At 34.9% G+C, this 21,712-nt stretch overlaps 1 protein-coding gene across 2 annotated transcripts in view; it reads left to right on the top strand.

Annotated features, from left to right (window-relative positions):
* Window positions 1-20,029, top strand: part of ADCY9 (adenylate cyclase 9) — a 175,991-nt gene extending 155,962 nt beyond the window's left edge. For both annotated transcript variants that reach the window (XM_074279997.1, XM_074279996.1), the window contains exon 10: window positions 12,393-20,029. In XM_074279997.1, coding sequence (XP_074136098.1) covers window positions 12,393-13,584 — 1,192 coding nt within the window. In that variant the 3' untranslated portion in view covers window positions 13,585-20,029. The remainder of the gene's footprint in view (window positions 1-12,392) is intronic.
* The last annotated feature ends 1,683 nt before the right edge of the window (window positions 20,030-21,712 follow it).

Here is a 21,712-nt window from a genome sequence, read left to right as displayed (position 1 = left end):
TATACATCTCTGAAGAGTGACAGTGGGGTGTGCTGGAAACAGTAACCACCTTAACAGGAATTGTATGAAATTTTTATTTGACTATACTTATTTGCTAATAGGGAGAATTTTTATGGCGGTGGGAAAGAGGTTGGAGGAAGGGCACAGAATGCATTCTGGAGGGAAATTAGATGGTTAGTGATGGTGATACCAAAGAAAAAGAAAAGAGCATCAATGAAATATTTTTAAAATTCAAAGAAAATACTTCAAATGAGTAGGCAAGTAGGGACTGTGTTAGACTATCATGCTAAATTTAACTTTTTTTTTTCCTGAGGCAATTGATAAGTCTATGAATGTGATGATATATTATTATACCATAAGAAATATTTAAAGGGATGGATTTAAAAAAAAAAAAAACTTGAGAAAACTGGTATGAACTGACGCAAAGTAAAATTAGGAGGACCTAGGAAACAATTTATTCAATTACAATTTTGTGAAGAAAAACATCTTTGAAAAACTTAAAAGAACTCTGATTAACGCATTGACAACTACTTACCCCCTTTCCAATAAAAAAGGTGATGAACTAAAGGTACATGGCATACATAGCCAATGAGAGAATTTGTTTGGATTGAATACATATTTATTATAAGAGGGTGTTTGTTTTTTGGGTTTTTTTTTTCAATTGGGACAGAAGGAGTTGGGGAGAAGGTTAGATTGTGGTAAGGTTGCCAAAAGAAAAGAAAAAGAGGGTGATTGAAGAAGGTTGAAGTGCACAGAAAAGAGCAGAAAAACCAAAAGAAAACAAATAAGTGGAACAGATTTCAAAGTTACACATTGAATGTATATATTTAAGGAAAAGCAAGTTATATTTAATAGAGATTAACAACTTAAAGTTCAATCTTTTTTTCTGCTCTCTTTTGAAAATGGAAAATGGTTATTCAAGCTCAGAATTATTTTTTAAAAAATAAAAAACAATGGGTCAGAGGAGGTGGAGAGAAGCAGAGACAGCTCTGGTGGCTACCCAATCTCAGCAGCACATGCATCAGTTTTTAACTACTTCTGATTCTTATCATCTGAACCTGGAGCTTGCTGGGTCACAGATGCAGGGATCAATGCTCTTCAAGTCTGTGTATTTTCTTCTGTGTGACATGAGCAAGACAGACAACCTTAGTGTTCTCTTCTGATTTATTTATCCCCCAAAAAACCTGTTGAAAAAAAGCCTTAGCAAGCCAAAATGTAAAGATATCACTAAACTGTGAGTGTGGGGATAGTGTGTGCTTGAAGCTTCTGCCTCTATAGCAAACTTCGTAAGGCAGGTGTTGTGTTCTCTCCCATATCAAATATTTTGCAACTAAAAAAAAAAAAATCAGCTGGAGTACACTTGAAGTTTCCAGTTATATAGCACAAGTATCAAAGGAATGTCAACATTTTAACATAATGAGAATAATTATCCCAGCATTTCAGGGAGTCATCCCACAGAATCAATAATATCAAATTTTCATTAACAGAATGCATAGGAAGCATTGCATAATACAAATCATCATTTGATAGGGCATTTCAGTGACGAAATGGATAAATTATATGAAAGACATTTTACATTCATTTACATAGTTTTCAGGCAAATAACCATAAATTGAAGAAAAAAACACTAGCTAGCTTTAATATCAATAGGTCTATAAAGAACAAATATAAATATGAACATTAGCATATGCACAAATATACAGTGAATAAAATGGTACATAGCTAATATATTTTATTATACTAAAACATTAAATACACAAACATATAATAGAAATCATTAAGCATTTTTCTTTTCATGCAAGGTACACTTTACATGGGCAGTCTATAATGTTTCTGGGCTTTATGTGTCACTATTTTCAGTACACTGGTAAATGTTATTCTATGCACAATTTGAATAGGTCTTTCTCTCTGTTGATCTCCTGACCTCTCTGTTCCTATAAGCAAGCTTGCTGATAATATTATTATATTATTGGCTGTCAGCATTTTTTTGCTCTGTAGGTTGTCTTTATGCCTTAGGAATCTATATAGATAAAGTTCTAGGCAAGAAAAGAGTTGTCCAGTGAGGTGATTCAGGACAGTTTTAATGGCCTTGTGATGGAGAGAGCCATCTGTACCCAGAGAGAGAACTATGGGGACTGAGAGTGGATCACAGCATAGTGTTTTCACTTTTTTGGTTGCCGTTTGCTTACTTTTAGTTTTCTTCCTAATTTTTTCCCTTTTGATCTGATTTTTCTTGTGCAGTATGACAATTGTGGAAATATGTATAGAAGAATTGCACATGTTTAACATATATTGGATTATTTGCCATCTAAGGGAAGGGGTAGGAGGAAGAGAGGGAAAAATATTTGGAACACAGGGTTTTGCAAGGGTTAATGTTGAAAGCTATCTATGCATATATTTTAAAAATAAAAAGCTTTAAAAAAAAGAAAGAAAAGAGTTGCCTCATAGTTCAGTCCTCTCCCCCATCTGAAATGAGTTTCCCTCAGTTTGAGTCAGAGTGGTTGGGTAACAAAACAAAATTACCTTCCCTAAAAGCATCTCTTTTGGAGCCAGTATAAGGTTCATAGCATTCCCAGATAACTAATAGGTGTTCTCTTTTGTTCTGAGACTACAAAGGTAAGTATCCATAGATTCTTTTTATCTGCTCATCAGAAAGTCTCATCAGTTCTCTCTTGGGCAATATAATGGTTACAGTGAATTGCCTCTAAAGGTCCCCTTCACTAGATTACTCTGTAAACAGGCAAGTTGCCTAGTCTCCAAGTATCTTTGTAAGGATTAGCTTTTCATAGATCTGCTAACTGCTATTCTGGAACATCAAACCTTGACAATAGATTTAGGCATTATACTACATTTTATTTCAGAGCTCTGGTCTGATTGTGGCTAGTTGGTAATCATTTTTCAGCTTTTTTTCAGCTGAGAGATATACTAGTTATACGTATGCTCATCATTTTGCTCCTCTGAAATTCCAAAAGCACAAGTAAATAGAAAGACAGAGTTCTTAACCAAACACCAGGTATAAAGCAAGAACTCTTATAATATACACAATTTTTCTTATCTCTGTTTCTTTCCTAGACTTCTGTACAACTGTATGGCTACTCAAAGTGTGCAGATATTGGATCCTAGATTGTTGTTTGCAATATCTTCCTAGAATTTGTGGTTTCAGTAGATACTAATACTTGAGAGAGAATTTGTAGACTTGGACATGCTAAACCCTTACTGTCCCATCTTCTTATTGATACCAACAGCCTCTTTAGGGAATTTCAAGATCACCTTAATTTATCTCAAATATACAGAGTCTCTGATCCTCCATCTTCCAGTTTTAAACCCATTCAAATTCTATAAAGGTACTTTCTTTAGGTATCTCTGATAGAATGATTAATATAGTAATTTGAGACCTACTGTGTATATATAGGGGGTATATATAAATGTGGATGGTATAGATGTATAAAGAATTGATGTTGATTCATGAATATTACTTTCAGCATTTGATGTGATCTCTTCTGGTGCCATCTCTTTCCCCCAGTACTAATCAAATTTCTTATTAATTTTGAACCTTGGAAACTCTATTATGTTTTTCTACCTTTCCACCATCCAAATAGCTCTTTGTTTAGATCTAGAATTGGAAGCCTTTCCTTGTTGAGATACTGTGTACCAGATATATTGGGCAAGGGTTAGTTTATCTGCAATTCAAACTTCAATGGCTGCAGCAGACACAGATTTTTCTCATTTATTTTCTGTTATCTTTTTAGTGGCTTCTTTATCTGGGCTTTGAAGGTCTGAGTCAAGTGCATTGATAATTTATTTGGGTATCAGGTCAGTACTATTTGCTAAAAATGCCCTTTGATTGTCCCTGTCTAGTAATTGCATATATCCACCATCCTCCTGATTATCTTATCATATTAAACTTCAAGATCTATCTCCTTTTTCATTTATCTTTACAAGATTTGGGGTTTTTGTTTGGTTGTTTGTTTGTTTTTTAACTGTTCCATCTTTCTGTAGGCTTCTACTGTTGAATCTTCACACGCAATATGATCTCTGGTTTGCTTCCACTGCCCACAGTGGGGATAATGCTCTTTAGCCAGTCAAGATTGAGATGCTGGAGTCCTTTATCTCTGTTAGTATTTACCCTATTTTTGCTAACTGTAGCAGTAGGAGCCATTACTTATGATCAGGGATGGAAGGCTCAGAGTCATATATCAGACTTCCGTGTATTTGCTTCAGTCTGATCTCATCTCTTTTCTCAGGTCCTTCCATACCTCTCTTAGTGTCTACAATCAAAAGAGAGAGAAGGTTTTTCATCTTTATACTGAACAGTGGACTAGATAAATACAATCTAAGCTTCCTGTGAGTTTTTACCACAACCTATTTTTTTGCAGATAGGTTTTTGCAGATTTTGCAGATAGGTTTGCATATGATTCTAGATGGCCATTAGAACCTGTATCAATGTGAGAACTTTTCCTCAAGACTTTGTCCGAATGATTCTCTTTTCTGAACCTTGTGATTGCCAGTGCTGGGGTGAATCTGATGCTTGACAAATCCAATTCTGCAGCTGTTGTTCTGCTGGAGGTCACTGTTAATGCCCTTCAAAAGGCTCCTAAACTTGTATCTAACATGTCTCTTGTGTCTGAAGTCTGGCATTAACCTTACCTACATGGGAAGCGTTTTTCTTAAAATTAAGCATGTCTCTTAATTTCTTTTTTCCATTAAAGGTTCTGCTTTTAGAGCAATTCCATATCCTCAGAGATTAGCTTGAAGATTAATTCCCAGGTCCTGTTTCCTGCTGTCAGGAATTTTATCCAACAGGAATTTTTGAATGATCAGATGGATCTGGTAACTTACCAGTGTTAGTGACTCACTTCCTGAGTTATTTCCTCTGTGAGCTTTTGCTTTATCTTTCTCAGGCCCAAACCTCCATGCCTGCTATCTACTTGTGATGTCCCTACACAGTTCCATTCTGCTTTTATCCCCAGCACAAAGAATATTTAAAATTAAATAATTAAGACATAAAAATGGGGGGGAAAAAGGTGAACAACACAAAATTCTTTTGTAACCTGTATCAGCAAAATCTGAACTTGGAACCAGCTCAGTTCAAACTTTTCACTAAAATCCTAGTGTCACACAGATGATTAAAATGACCTTTTAAAAATAATAAAATAATTTAAAAACATTAATTCCAATAAAAGAAGAGAAAGCAGGGAGGGAAATAAAAAGATTAAAAATTACTTCCCCAAACCAAAAGTCCTTCATATAAGGAAGTATATGTGTTGTTGCTTCCTGCTTGTAGGATTTTGTTTCCCTTGTAGCACATTTACAAATGGGTACCTTATGTGTAGCACAGTTGCCCCTTTAGGAAACTTGCCCTATTTGAATTTAGCTCACTTTTGCCTTGAGGAGTTATCTCACTTAATTCTTTTTTTTTTTTTTTTGTTTTTGTTTTTGTTTTTGTTTTCCTGAGGCTGGGGTTAAGTGACTTGCCCAGGGTCACACAGCTAGGCAGTGTTAAGTGTCTGAGATCAGATTTGAACTCAGGTCCTCCTGAATTCAGGGCTGGTGCTCTATCCACTGCGCCACCTAGCTGCCCCCTATCTCACTTAATTCTAGGAAAACATTGGAGTAGATGGAGAGGGACAGAGACAAAGAGAGACAGAAGAGACAGAGAGAGAGACAGAAGAGAAAAAGACAGAGACAGAGAGAATCAGAGAAAGAGACAGAGAGATAGACAAAGAGAATCATTCTCTCTCTTGTTTATGGCAATTTGTGCTTTCATAGAAGGTATGATATAAGTATACCTCCTTTGTTTTTGGGACTTCCAATGGGATCTTCCCTTTCCCCTGGTATCTAAGTTATGCCAAAAAATTAAAAAAGAAATTTTAAAGGTTCTATCTCTCTTCACAGGAATCAAAACATCTCAGATCTTTATCTGAACTACTGTTCTTACTCACAACAGATAAGGATTTAATAGTTACCCAATATGTCTTTTATATAAATAGAGAGGAACCAAATCATAAATAACAATAATGGTGAGGAACAATTCATTTGTTCCTAAAAGAAATTGACTGACAGCTTAATGGAAACTCTTCTGTCACCTCTGATTGCTCTACAGTCTCATAAGCACAAACACTTCTCAACTAGAGAAAGAAGAGTTGCTTTCTAGCTTCTGACTCCCATTGCCTGTAGTAGTGAGCACTTGCAAGGTCAGAGATGAAGGAGGAGACAGAACAACCTCTCAAATGTGTAAACAGAGAGGGACAATCTCATTCCTCTCTTATAACTTCTTGGAATGCTTGTCTCTTCTCTTTCGTGGCTTTCTTCAAGACTCAGCTAAAATCCTATTTTCTGCAGGCTCCCTTTTCTAATCCCACTCACCCTCTGCTAGTACCTTCCCTCTACTTAGTATATATCTTATCTATATGTAATAATTTACACATTGCCTCCCTCATTGGAATATAAACTCCTTAAAAGACAAGGATAGGGTTTTGCTTTTTTTTATATCCCCAATATGTGTTACATAGCAAAGGCTTAACAAATGCTTTTGATGAACTAACTAATTCTTCTAATTTTTTTTTAGAGAATTTTCTTAAAGAATAAATTTTATTAACACGTTTTGATTTTTTTACATCACCAAAATTTCTTCAGTGTCTTTCCCTCTTTCTCTCCTAGAATGTCATCTCACATAAGTAATATTTGGGGAGGCGGGGTGGAGGAAGGAAAGAAAGGAGAGAAGGAAGGAAAGAAGAGAACTAGGAAGGGGAAAAGGAAGGAAGAAAAATCCCAGCAGAATTCATCATTATATTGGGAAAAAAATTGAAAATATATGTACTACACCATTCTTGGTGCAAAAGGAGGGAGTGGAGATGTTTTCTCATATCTTTTCTTTGTAGCTGTTTGTGTTCTTTGTAATTTTGCAGCATTCACTTTTGATTTTTCCCATTTATAATGAGGACTTTATTATCAGGAGGTCTCTTTGAGATATAAACCTGAATATTCCTCCAGTTAGATTGTTCTTTATCACTTTAGAAAGCATTTGTAATTGAATCTATATAATTTTTGTATGTTTTAGTAGATTGATTCCCAAATATGTATTTTATAGTGATTTGGAATGGGGTTTCCTTTTTCCTTATTCCCTCTTGGATTCTGTAAGGGATAGTTTGATATCTTCTTTATCCATCTTTATGCTTTTTAATTTCTTTCTCTTATCTTACTGATATTTCTGGCATTGATAGAACTATATTAAATAATAGCAGGAAAGTGGGCATCTTGGTTTACTTATGTATTTATTAAGAAAATTGCTATATCCCCATTGCATTTTTTGTTTACCTGCTTTTTATTTAGATAACTGTATTTTCTGATGATAAAAAAGATCCCTTCTGTGTGACCCTGGGCAAGTCACTTAACTCCAATTGCCTCAGCAAAAAAAGAAAAAGATTCTTTCATGCATATACGTTTAAAGTTGTTAGTTTGTTTTTTAATATAGAAACGAGTGTTATGCTTTGTCAAAGGCTTTTCTACATCTGTGGGAGATAATTATGTGATGTTAGATGGTTTTGCTTTTAATATATCAGAGATAAATCCAACTTGACCATTATGGGTAATTTTTTTATATTGTTATAACTTTTTGTAGTCATATTCATTAGTGGAATCCCACAGGAGACACAATTGGCTAAACTATGACTGAAAGGTATAGTGAACATGTGATCTCAGATTATATATTATTTGTTGTCTATAAAAAGGTTATTTGGTTATAAAGAGTAAAACATCACCTGAAGGGCTCTCCTCAAACAGAATGTCTCCCATGTACTCATCAAAATTATTTGGTTTCTTAAATGATAAAATAACCAAAGTATCTTTTTTAACGACTCTTTGATTATTTGTTAGGAAAAATGTGAAATGAAGAGATGTATATTCTTTGTGTTTTCTTTTTTCTATTCTGAGGCAATTGGGGTTAAATGAGTTGCCAGGGTCACATGGTATTATGTGTGTGTTTGGGAGTGTTACATGTCTGAGACCAAATTTGAACTCAGGTCCTCCTAACTTCAGGGCTGAGACTCTATCCACTGTGCCACCTAGCTGCCCCATTCTCCGTGTTTTGTTTTGTTTTGTTTTTTTTTTTAATCACAATGGAAGATATCCCATTAAGAAACCAAATTGAAAAGAGATTCCCTATAAATGGTGACACTCTCAATTACTCTTATTATGGATGACATCATGCCGATTCCATTTACGTATAGGACACTATAGAATATCCTAAGTGAAATCCATAATTATGCATTTCAACATTCACTTTTGCCAAACCTTGTGTTCCAAATTTTTGTTTCTCTCTCCTCTCCTGCTCCCTTCCCAAGACAGCAAGCACTCCGATATAGATTCAATATGTGCAATTTGAAGAATGGCTTTGTTCACTTGGATAGACAACCCATAAAACTGGTCTTTTAGTATGTATATCTTGTATAAACACTGTGCTGGAATAGTGAGCTAAACCCAGATTTGAACAGGAGAACATTCTACCCCAGCTGTTACCTCACATCTTTGTTTAAATGACTTTTATCTGTCATGCTCCTTTGTAAGAAGCATTAATTCAAATTGTCCTCTTCTCTATTAAATTTCCCTTTCTAGGATGATCTAGAATCTGCTGTTCCCATCCCCCATTCCCTACTCTTTTTAAGCTTGGCCTATACATGAATTATCTTTGTTCTTACGATGAGATTTATTTTTCCTTCCATTGCCCAGCTCAGAGAAATGAATCCCCATTTCTTCCTCCTGCCTGTCCCTTTTTAGAGGAGACCATTGTCTTTGAAACCTTATTCAAATATCAATTTATGAAGAAGGAATCCTAATGGAGTAGTAAAGGGCAGTTGATTTGGTATAGTAGAGGAGCTCAAAATATGGAATCTGAAGAATTAGATTTAATCTAGCTTCTGCCAGTTACTACCTACGGGCCCTGGAGCAGCTACTCTACCCATATAGATCTCTGTGCCTCCCTTACAATAAAAAAAAAAAAAGAAAAAAAAAAGTTTGGACCATCTTTTTCAAATTTTATTAATTTATCCAAATTTATACCTCTTTTCCTCCTTCAGAATATTTTCTGTTCCTCTTTTACAGGCTTAATCCCAAAAATATTCCCTTTTTTTCCAGTTTATTTTGGTTAACATTTATTAAGCAACCACTATGTACCAAGCATTGTGCTAAGTACTGAGATACAAATAGCCAAAAGAGATTTACTTAGTTGTAGCAGAGGAAGAATATTCAGGGCAAAGAAAGACTATTTAGTTAGGATACAGCATTGATACATGTGAGCACAACTTGTTTATTTTGGTGTTGATATTGCTGCTAGTGTGTGAGCCAAAAGCTGAGGCAGGAAACAGGTTACAGTTGCTCTGGCTTCTATACTGAAAACACAAGAAAGCTATATCACTAGCCTGAGCCTTTAGTCCTGTGAGCCATAATGAATCTGTCTTGCATGGGGCAAGCCCTTCAGATATTAAGCCCACTATGTGAGGGTTGTGGAAATTTAAGAGCAAAAGAGAAAAAGAGATCAGTATAAAGACAGAATAATGCGGGAATATGATTGGATGTGTAGAGTCAGGAGGACCTGAGCTCCAAAGCAGCCTCAGACACTTACTAGTTATGGGATCCTGAGCAAGTCTCCCCCCCCCAATAATTATTGGATACCCAATTATTGAGGAGACTCAATATTTTTCCTCATTGTCTACTAGATCTAGCCAATATCTGAAGAACATTACTTATAATAGGATTGAATTAACTTTTTCAATCTTTTTCAAATCCTACTGTGTTCTACTCAGGCTTGAGTGGGACAGCAGATCTTTGTCTAGATTTCTCAAGGTCTGGGAGTTGTCTGGAAGTAAAAGTGACATAATCAAAGTCACATCCCTTAGCCCCTCATTAGCCACCTTTCATTGTAATATTAATTCTTAATTATTAACCAATTAGAGTTGATTGCCACTATCGGGAATACCCACTCTTCCAAGGTCATATAAACATCTTTGGCATTCAAGAGTGCTACTGATCTATTTTATTAATTGTCTACTAGCAATAATTATGATTAATCAAATGAGTTGCTCTATAAAAAAAAAAAAAAGCTAGACAGCAGCATATAAACTTTGCTCATTCCTGAAACAAAGTGAGGAAAACTTAGTGTTTCTCATATATTCCATCTGATCAATTTGTGGATTTATTTTAGTTCCCAAGCAGTCTCACTTCTCTCCTATCCCTGGCTCCTACACGTCTTCAGAATTTCTCAGAGAACTTCTTTTTACATCCACTGAACTCCCATTTGAAAAATGCTACATTAATTTCTTTGTCAACAGGTATAATTAGGGAATGGATAAATAAAATTTGTAATTAATTAAAAATTAATTTGTGAAAATATAAAGCTGCCTCTGGAACACTCCTTTTGTTTTGCTTGACCTTATCACATAATTGTACAATCATAGAAATTTTTTGTTTTGTGTTACATGCTTGTTTTTCTTTTTCTTGTATATTCACATGAAATGAAAAATTAATATAAATTTTTGTTTCACAAAAGTTAAGAATTTTGCCAGTCTTCATTTACTAAATCTTCATTGTTACAACCAGAACAGTCAATCAAGCAACTGTGTTGGCATTCTTTGAAAAAGAGTCCATAAAAGTACAAAATGAAAATTATTTCAGTTAGACAATCGTCTTAGGGTAAAACCTGCTAGAATAGGGCAGGTCTCCTCCACATTACACTAAGAATCAGAGTTTGACTTGGCCTGACAGTTGTAGACAGCTTTCAGTGCCTTTGCTCCAGTTTTCTCCTCTCCATGACATTTTAAACATAGCTGCTAAAATAATCAGTGTCAGTCCTCACTCAAAGAACTTTCAGTGGCTCCCTACTGCCACTAGGTTAAAATACAAATTTCTCGGCCTCACTTTTTAAAATTTTTCACAATTTAGAACTAACCTATTTTTTCAGATCTATTTTACATTTCACATTCCCTTTCATATACTAAATATTCTAATCAAACTCTAAAACTAGCTGTTTCCCATTCTTGACATTATATGTCCCACTTCCATCTATACAGATTACCCCCCATGTCTTGAATAAACTCCCCAAATCTCTGTCAGACAAGATAACATAAATTGCTTTGCCGACCTCAAAGTGCTATATAGAACGGAGCAAGTAATGGTGGTGGTGATTGTAGTGGTAGTGGTGATGATCTGCTTTCAAAACTCAGTTCACAGACCTATAGGTCTTTCAGAGGATCTGGTTTTGAACCTTAGTTCTACCTCTTACTACTTGTATGACTTTGGAAATTCATTTAGTTTTTCTGATTCTCTCCTTTCTCATATATAAAACAAGAGAGTTGGACTAGGTAATTTCTGAGGTTCCTTGCAACTCTAAATCTGTGATCATGTGCTCTTAAGCCTCTACTCATCTTTCTCATTGTTAGTCATCGCTACAGCTCAGTCAACAAACATTTATTATGTGATTACCATGTACTCTGCATCATACTAAGCCCTGGAAAGGGAAAAACATGTTCTCAGAGAATTCACATTCTAATGGCAAAGACAACATGTAACTATGTACATAGAAGATATAGATTGTATATGGGAAAAGTATTTATTTATACATGTACATATTATATTTCCCAAGTTCCAGGAAGGGGAACTATTTATTTATCTGTGCACATATTATATTCCACAAGCAGAATATAAACTCCTCCAGGAGGGTGATTTTTGTATTTTTCTCTATTCATCTCAAGATCTAGCATATAGGATACACTATTCAATCTCATCATTCTTAGCTCTTTTGCTAACAGAATAACATTGAATTGAATCTTTAGCTGAAGGCTATGCCATGAGCAGTTAAGACTAGGAATAAAAAAAAAAAATAGGTGCTAATCTGCATTGATAGAAGGAATCTCCTTGCTGGGACTTCCATATATAAGAGATATAAAAGATCTTATTTTAAAAAATTAGAATTCAATAGATATTTGAAGTGCTCGTCCTCTATATACCTGTTAAGTATTGTTTCTCTGCTTTGAAATTTTGATTAAGCCTATTTCTTATGTTTAGAAGAATTGCACATGCTTGACTATATTGAATTACTTGCTGTCCAGAAGAGGGAGGAGGGGGAAAGGGAGAGAAAAAAATTTGGAACACAAAGTTTTGCAAGGGTAATTTTGAATCTTTGCATGTATTTTTTAAAATAAAAAGCTGTTATTATTTTTAAAAAAATAAAAACTTTTTTAAATTCTATTGAAAATATTTACTAGTTGTGTGATTCTGGAGAAGCCAGAATCTTTTTTTGATTTGAATTTTCTTTTTTGTAAAGTAAAAGGGATAGATTTAAGAAAAAAATTAAACATATTTCTAATTGAATATTGTTCTGTTTTCTCCTTGTTCTCTAGTTCCAGGAAGAATCCATGCAACACTTCAATGCCAAATTTTAGCAAAAAACCAGCAGAACTAATTGGCCAGGAGGTGACTCTCGTTTGCTTTCTCCTGCTTTTACTGGTCTGGTTCTTGAATCGAGAGTTTGAAGTCAGTTACAGGCTTCACTATCATGGAAATGTGGAAGCTGATCTTCACCGTACCAAAATCCAGAGTATGAGAGACCAGGCTGACTGGCTGCTAAGAAACATTATTCCTTATCATGTGGCAGAGCAACTGAAGGTTTCCCAAAGCTACTCTAAAAACCATGATAGTGGAGGGGTAATCTTTGCCAGCATTGTAAACTTCAGTGAATTTTATGAAGAGAACTACGAAGGAGGCAAGGAGTGCTATCGAGTCCTAAATGAACTGATTGGAGACTTTGATGAATTGCTAAGCAAACCAGATTATAACAACATTGAGAAGATTAAAACCATCGGGGCCACATATATGGCAGCCTCTGGACTGAACACCTCCCAGTGTCAAGACAGCAACCATCCACATGAACATTTGCGAACCCTTTTTGAATTTGCCAAAGAAATGATGCAAGTTGTGGATGACTTCAACAATAACATGCTCTGGTTTAACTTTAAACTTAGAATTGGCTTTAACCACGGACCCCTCACTGCAGGGGTTATTGGCACTACAAAGTTACTGTATGATATTTGGGGAGATACGGTGAATATTGCCAGCAGGATGGATACTACTGGAGTGGAGTGCCGCATACAGGTGAGTGAAGAGAGCTACCATATCTTGAACAAGATGGGATATGAATTTGACTACAGGGGAACAGTAAATGTGAAGGGAAAAGGTCAGATGAAAACCTACCTTTATCCGAAATGCATGGACAGTGGGATTGTGCCACATCACCAATTATCTATATCACCAGACATTCGAGTTCAAGTAGATGGCAGCATTGGACGGTCTCCAACAGATGAGATTGCCAACTTGGTGCCTTCTGTTCACAGTTCTGACAAGACATCTTATGGTTCTGATAGTAATGCACAGGTGAAGGATGCTCACCTATCTGCGAAGAAGCCTCGGAAAGACCCAGTAAAAACAGAAGAAAGGTGTAGATTTGGCAAAGCCATAGAAAAAAGTGACTGTGGTGAAATGGAAATTGAAGAAGCCAATGAGCTAACCAAGCTAAATATTTCAAAGAGTGTATGATGCAGCCACAAAGAGTCAGCTGCATGAGGTGCTCCATCTATAGAAACACAATAATATTTACAATTTGGCTGTTTTTTGTTTTTTTTTTCAAGAGACACATTTCCAGTGCCTAGATGTTATGTTGTCATTTAAACCCTGACTTCTGTGTGGATCACAGAGGTTCTGGATTCATTTTCATCCATCTCTCTTCCCTCACTTCCCCTCCTGGAAAAGCTTCCCACCTCTTTCTGTAATTATCTTTCAGCAGTGTGGATAATAAGTGCCTTCAGGTATTTTCCATGGCCTTGAAGTCTAGGTACAGAGGCCGTTGGCGAATCATGGCTTTGGGTATCAATTGCATTTTAAAGCAAAAGCTGTGGTTAAGATATCATTTTTATTGTTGTTTCTCACATTTTTGGCTAATACAACTCTTTGAGATTTGTTTATTTCTTTGTGTGTATATATTATAGTGTTTTACAATCATCATCTGACCTTTCTATGTAAACACACTTGCATTTATGAAATTGATATTAAAGTGCCAATAATGTACTGAGAAGGGATGTTAAAGGAAAGGGAATAATGTGTAGTGAGCTGGGAAAGGCATTGATTCCACAGTGGCTTGTCCTTTAGATAAAGCCTGTGATGTAGCTGTGGTAATTCCATCTGTTTTGCAAATGCTTTGAAAACACACACATGCTATTGTGTGTATTGGATGTGCCACTTTCCTTATACTCAGTGGTTTTCAGACTTCATCTGCTTTCAGGGCAGTCTTCAAAGTGCAAATAGGTAACAAAGCATCTTCAGTCTGGGCCACCAAGTATCAGAGAAGCCATTTTCACTTTAGTGAATCCCTACTTTTAAGGGATTTTCAAGTTCAAAGTTAGTGTCTTTGAAGTATGTGTGTCTAAGAAAAGAACTTAAAATAAATGTCTTAGGGTTGCATTTATTTATTTATTTATTTTCAATAAATGTGATTAGGTTGGAAATGGGTTTGGGAGAGGGGTCTTGAGAGAGGGAAATAGATTTTGTTTGCAAAGAATATCATATAACAATAATCAGATGTCCGTTAGTATTTCAGCCACTTAGCTACCAACCACTGTGAGGAGGTTGAGCAGTATTTATATCAAAGCAGGTGTGGATTCCAAGTTATCAAATGCATGTTGAATCTGAAAATCCCAGCTTCCCATTTTATATGGACTGATACTCCTGCCTAGTGCCCTCAGGCTTTGTGTTGTGGTACATTGTTGCACTCTGGCATTCTGCGGGCTTTGTACTTGCCCTCTTTACTCACTGCAGGTATTGAGATCAAAATGCTTTCTGTGTCCCATTTAAGGATGTATATAGAAAGAGCTTTCATCATGAGCTAAGAAGCACAGGACCTAGTTACAAATATTAGTATTCCCTTTGTTTAGACAAATTTGAATTATTTCTTCTTTTCTTTATTTCAGACAGGATAACCTATAGGGGAGGGGGAGGGACAAAATGTATTCCGTTAAACTAGTTTTCACCTGTTTTAGACTGAAAAAGTTCTTACCCTATACCATAAGATGAAATAATTTGTACAAAACTGAGTTGATCAACTTAAGAAAATATGGGAAATCTCCTTATGCAGTCACATTTAATTGCTTTATTCCACCTTAAGTTCAAAGTTCCTTAAGAACTGAACCCAGATTATAGTTTCTCTAAAGCTGCTAATACTGAGGCAATACTAAAATATAGCTCATAAAATAATTTGAGAAAGCTACTTCTATATTTAAGATTCCAAAAATGATTTACTAGCAACATGTCACTCCATTTAAATACTATTATAACTGCCCTTATCAAATCCTTGGTTCTCATAATATTGTTCTCCACTGAGTGAAATGTTGATTATGATCATCTAACTCACAGCTCAGGTTCAATCATAAAGAACACAAAGGTGGGTACACACTAGTACAGTTTTATATCCATAATGTTTATTTTATTGGGCAATAACATCATTATCAATAACAGTAATATTTTTCTTCAGGTTTTACCTATCAATTTGTTGGTCTTCCACTATTGAAGGAAGTGTAGTTGTTCAAATACCTCTTGCCTGTAAAGAATGTATTCTTCCAAAAATGCAGAATTTATTTTTATTTCTCAAGAAATAATAATAATAAAAGACTATAATTTATTGTTGAATTGCTGATCTGCTTTGGTAGGGGGAACTTCCACAATCCCTACATGGGTTCAGGCCAATAATAATAATAACTCAGATTTATATAAGATTTTCCTTAGAACCACCCCTTATGATAGGTAGTATTAGTTTTGTTATCCCTGTTTTACAGGTGAGGAAACTAAGGGTCATGAAAATTAAATGACCTGCCCATGGTTACTACACAGGATTTAAGATAGGATACAAACCAGTCACCCACCAATTCCCAGTACAACACTATCCATTCATATCACTCTCATGCTAAATGATGCTTTCCTTCTTTGTGGAAATATTCTCTTCCTGAGGGCATTTTTCTTCTCTCAATATTAGAGTGTGAATATTTTAATCTCCTTTTCTCCATTTGCTAGGATCTAGTCTCTGCAGATGGGTCAGTTTGTTTCAGTTCTATCCATTGTAATTGCTTGAATTAACTTTGTGTTTGCTGCTCTATTTTCAAAGCTGTTTCCCTTTTCATGAAGAAATCAGGTGTAATGGAAAAAGTGTTGACCAAGATCAGAAGGAAAATAGGTCTGCAATCCCCCTCTGACATTAGCTGCATGAACATGAGTTCTCTGAGTTACTTTCAGTTTATTTGTCTGTAAATTGAAGATAAATGATACCAATAGTACCTATTTAATGGGACTGTGATGAGAATCAAATGAGATAATGTATATAAAAGAACATTGTGAAATTAAAACTATATGAATGACAGCTAGTATTATTTTTACAAACTTTTTAAAAAAATTAGTATTCATGGTTATATGAAACTAAGATTCATTAGTATTGAAAGGAAGGTTGACCTGAAAATTTATAACTAAGTCTTCCAGAAAAGTTATCCTGAACCTACCTAAATAGCCAGCCTGGGCAACTTTTTCATGTCCCTAATTCACTGTTCTCTTGCACAGATCTTTAAAACATAGCTTACTTACCTTATTATGTCCCCACGGAATCTGTAGCAGAAAAACTTTGAGTCTAATTCTATAGGCATTAAGCAAATGGTTCTTCTAGGTGAGCATGCTTCCAAACTTTGAACGGAAATGCTAGTCACTGTTCTTTCATTGACTTGTTCTTTGGTGTAGTTATTAATTATGCCTTATGAGTCTAACGTCAGAAGCAACAACTTCTGAATGTGTGCCAACAATTACTTAGGATTGCATTTCATAACCGTCTCCTTCCTTAGCCCAAGTCAGATAAGGAATAGAAGCAAAGTCAGAAGGAATATCAGAGTTCACCTACTCCAACCGTTTCCTTTTATAAAAAAGGTGGCTGAGGCCCAAGACAGATGAAATGATCTGCCAGAGGTTACATGGTTAGTAAGGGGCAGAGTGGCACCTTGAAGCCCGGTCTTCTGATTCCACTCCAGATGTTTTTTCCACTATTCTAAGCTGCTGCTTCCAAGTATTTTATTGAATTTTCCATAATTTTTCATAGAATGGGTACAGTATTTCTTTTTTTAAAAAACTTGATTTTTTTCTTAACATTTGAAAGACAGTTATAAAAAAAATCCCTGAATAAGTCAAACATTTTTAAAGATTAAATCCAGAACATCTGTGAATGACTTGATCGGCTTTAGAAGTTGTGTCTTGAATTGCATGCCTCATCAGAACATGAAAATACAAAAGCTAGTGTATTTCACATTACAGAAATTGTCCATGATATTTACTTTTTCCTAAAAATACATTTCTTGTGTGCATTATAGATTTTTGAGTTAAGAATGTCAAAGCAACATCAGGTGCTTCCAAAATTATACTACGCCTTGAACCTGCGTTGCAGTCAACAGAAACAAATTCTGTTTTAACTCTTACACATGTGTTCTTTTAGATTCATTCTTATAATCTCCAAATTCACCTACTAAAGAAACATATATTCAAAAATACTCCCAAATCTAAATATTCAGCACCTAAGCATTAAGACAATATTCTTGTGCTTTCTATTCTGACTGAAATATTAGGCTAATTTTCTCCTCAGTACTTAAAAAGTATTTTGTAAAGAAGACATCAGAAGGCTTTTTGTTTTCTTTAATTTTGCTTTTAATAAGCATATTTGCTTTAGTTGGAATTGGCCAGGGGATGTTTTGTTTCTAAATGTATCTTTAAACTGATAATACTTTAATGATCAAGTTACAAAAGAAAATAATAGTGGTAGCATTATACTCTTCTTCCTAATCCCTCCCTTTCCCAAGCAGTAACAATGTTTCACATTTAACTGATGCTGTAAAGTTCACAACAGGTAGGTCACATAAGTATTATTGTCTCCATTTTATAGTTTGGAAAACTGAGACTCAAGGAAAGTTCACTAAGTTCCCCATAGTCACACAGCTAGGAAGTAGCAGAGTCAAGATTTGAACCCATGTGATCTAAGGATAATTTCATTCACATCTAGTCATACTGTAAATAAACAAAGAAAACTTATAACCGAAAAAAGCCAGACATAGAAGAGTGTCCCCTTCTGAATATCTCTGTGTACTTCCATAGGCCTTTCTCTGGTGAGTCAGTAAACACTGAAACCCCACAGTGTGCAAAAGAGCTTTTCGAGTACTTGTTGAGAGAACTAATAAGTAGAAATAGACTCATGGACCCTCAGGGACTTGCTAATTTGATTAGAGAGAGAAGGCATCCAACTGATCATTCTTTGAACACTCAGCATCTATGATTTATTGATAATGACAGAAACAACATCTTCCATTAGGTTTCCCTAAGGAATCTTTTTGGTTAGGCCTTTTAAAGATTTATTCTGAGAATGGCAATAAGCTTTCCCTCCCACTCACACTCTAGTTTACAAGTCTGTTGACCAAAAGAGGGACTCTAAGAACTGTTAGGAAATCTCATAGAAGATCTAGAGAGGCAGCTTTTGATTTGGGGTAGACCTCATTCATTATTCCTTCCTCACTCACTTGAAGTTTTTTCCCCCACCATGTTGATGCTTCTTTTTTGGGGAAAAAAAAAGAACTATTCTTGTATCCTAAGACTTAATACAGTGCCTTATACATAGTAGGCGCTTAATAAATCTTTGTTTAATTGAATTGATCCTACTTAGAATATAGATCCAACGGATTAGAAAAAACATTTGACCAGAGGAAAAAAGATTTTTCAATAATATTGAAAAATATGCACATATATTTATATATATATATTTGTTGAAATTTAAGTTCCTCAAAAGGTTTACATTTGTAAAAATTTCCTTGTGTAAAATTATTCTCAAAATATTTCAAAAACTTTATTAACTGACTTTGAATTGCTTTGAAGGAATAGTAAATATGGTCTACCCCAAATAATAATTTTGGGAAAATTGCTTCTCTAGTATAAACTAAATAAAATGTAAATCATGACACTAAGTAGGAATAATTTATGTTTTTTCTTCTGATTAAAATTAAACTTTTGTCCTTTTTATCTCAATCAATTAAATGCTTAAAGAGCCACTGATCAAGTTTAAGAGTTTGACAATACTTGCTCTCTATCTAGTAGGAAATTAATCACAGTTTTTCCAGTTGGTAAATGATGGAGTCTAGTGATGTATATATTCTTTATATTCAGCATACTAGATTTAGTAAGGAGCCATCTATTTAACAAATTGTGGAAATTTGTAGACTAGAAACCATACTTTAAATGAGTTTACTATTAAAGGATCTTGTAATCTGCCAAAGAAAATGCAGAGTGAAAATTTTCTACTTATTCACTTTTTTGGCAGTGGCCAAATATCTACCACATTGTCTAATAGTGACTTTGAGATCATTTTTCTTTTCAAATATCTGTGATTATCTTAAAGGATTTATCATATGGCAAAATAGCAATGGAGTAAGGATATTTAATGGAACCAGTACCACCTAAACTGAGTTGATGTCAAGGGTAATAAAAGAGCACATTTCACAGTTTTACTCATAAGCCATAACTTTATTTAAAACTGAATCTCTCTTGAAAAGGTGCAGTGTATAATATGTGAACTAGATGAATTTTTTTCATTAGTGAGTCTTTCAGAAAAAAAAAAATGTTCCCTAGGGCAAAGGGCTTTTCTCCTCTCTCTGAGATATTGTACTTAAATTATAGAGGTCCCTGCTTTGTCTACAGAGGTCATATTTTATGTTCAGCTTTCCAGCAATGTTTGAGTACCAACAGTATGATTTTAACATATTCCACTTCAGCAGTTTGAATTCACAAACTCTTGATATGTGATATCATTTATTTGTTTTGGAAATATTTATAATATTTATAATTTGTGAATATCTATAATCAATTACATAGAAAACTTCAAAGATAATCAGAACTAAATATAATAAATGAGATTCCCAGAAAATGATTCAGCAGCATTCTCTTTTCCATCCCATGTCTATAATGTTCCTATCATTTGATTGCCAAAGAAAATTTGTCAAAAAGGCTAGAAAAGAAAGTAATTTCTAAAGAGATAGATATTACATATTTATACAACTCTAAAAAAAAGGTAGTATAGGAAAAAATGAAGAGATAAAGAGAAAAAGGAAGTAAGAGGAGTTGTACTAGGAGCAAAACTAAATTGCCAACCAGTGCCATACCTTCTTCAATGTAACTCAACTATCATGACTTCAAATATATCCTTCCAAATCTTGCAGGCAAACTATTCCAGTTTGATCTTCTAGTACTAAAACTTTTTAACTTTCACAAGATATATCCAATATTAGAGCATAGATCCTGTGCACTTAATAGAATTCTAACTGTTCCTATTATACCTTTCGACTTGTCTTCTCAGTCCTATCCTAAATACTGTGATCAACAAAACAAAATTTCACAGACACACCCCATTCCTAAGCCCTAAGAAAATATTCATACTAATAGGACATACATTGCTGACTGGAGTTTCAGCAAGACATTTGGCAGAGTCCCTCAAGATATTCTTATAGAGAAGATGGAAATGTGTGATCTGGATAATGCTGCAATTAGTTGGATTCAAAACTGGTTGAATGACTGGAAACAAAGAGTTCCAATCTAACTAAAGGACTGCCAACCAAATTTCATATTCTCTTGTAGGGTGTCCCAGGACTCAGCCCTCAGTCTTATTTTATTCAACCTTTTAAACAATGATTTGTAGGAAATCATGAATGGAATGGAATGCTCTCAAGTCTGTAGATTATACAGAGCTGGGATTAATAACTAACATGTTACACTATTGATTCAGGATCTGAAGAAATCTCAGCAGACTATAATGATAGTCCTAATCTAATAGTATGACATTTAATGAAGGTGAGTGTTAAGTTTTGTATTTAAATTCAAGATGGGAGAGAGATGACTGAACAAAAAGTTATGTATAATTGTTATTGGGATTTTAGTGAACTTCAAGCCTAATATAACTCAGTGGTATACATAATGATGGAGATAGGATGGAGAGATAGCTAATATGTCATCAGGCTATGGTATCTACATATATTCAGAACTAAGTAGTGATTATCCCATTCTCCATTCTGGTTCTGTGGAGTATTGTGTTTGGTTCTACATATCAAATGGACAAGCTATAATTTATCCAGAAGAGGCTACCAGAATAGAAAGGGAAACTCAAAACTCAAGGCCCCCAGTGATCTAAGGATGTTTAACCTGGAAAAGACTTTGGAGGCATAGTGAAACATGATGGCTATCTTCAAATATTTGAAAGTTTTCATGTGGAAACAAGAGTAAGCTTGTTCTGCTTGGCACATAAGGAGCAGATCTAAGAGCACTGGATAGAAGCTGCAGATAGACACATTTTGGCTTGTTTCCTAATAAATAGAGCCATCCGGAAATGGAAAGAGCTACCTCAGGGGAAGGTATTACATATCACTGGAGAGTTTTAAGCAAAAGCTGGTTGACCACTTACTAGAGAATTTGTAGAGTGATTTACTATTAGGTAGGAGTGGGACTAAAAAGTCTGTGGGATCTTTGCCAGTTCCTAGATTCTGTGCCTCTATATGAAATACAGAATGTTCTTTTGACATCAAGAAACTTTTTATATCCTATAAACAGACAACTCATA

Source organism: Sminthopsis crassicaudata, chromosome 1 (genome assembly GCF_048593235.1).
Source record: "Sminthopsis crassicaudata isolate SCR6 chromosome 1, ASM4859323v1, whole genome shotgun sequence".
NCBI classification, from domain to species: Eukaryota; Metazoa; Chordata; class Mammalia; order Dasyuromorphia; family Dasyuridae; genus Sminthopsis; species Sminthopsis crassicaudata.
Note: the sequence above shows the minus strand (reverse complement) of the source record. Positions and strands in the feature narration are given on the sequence as shown.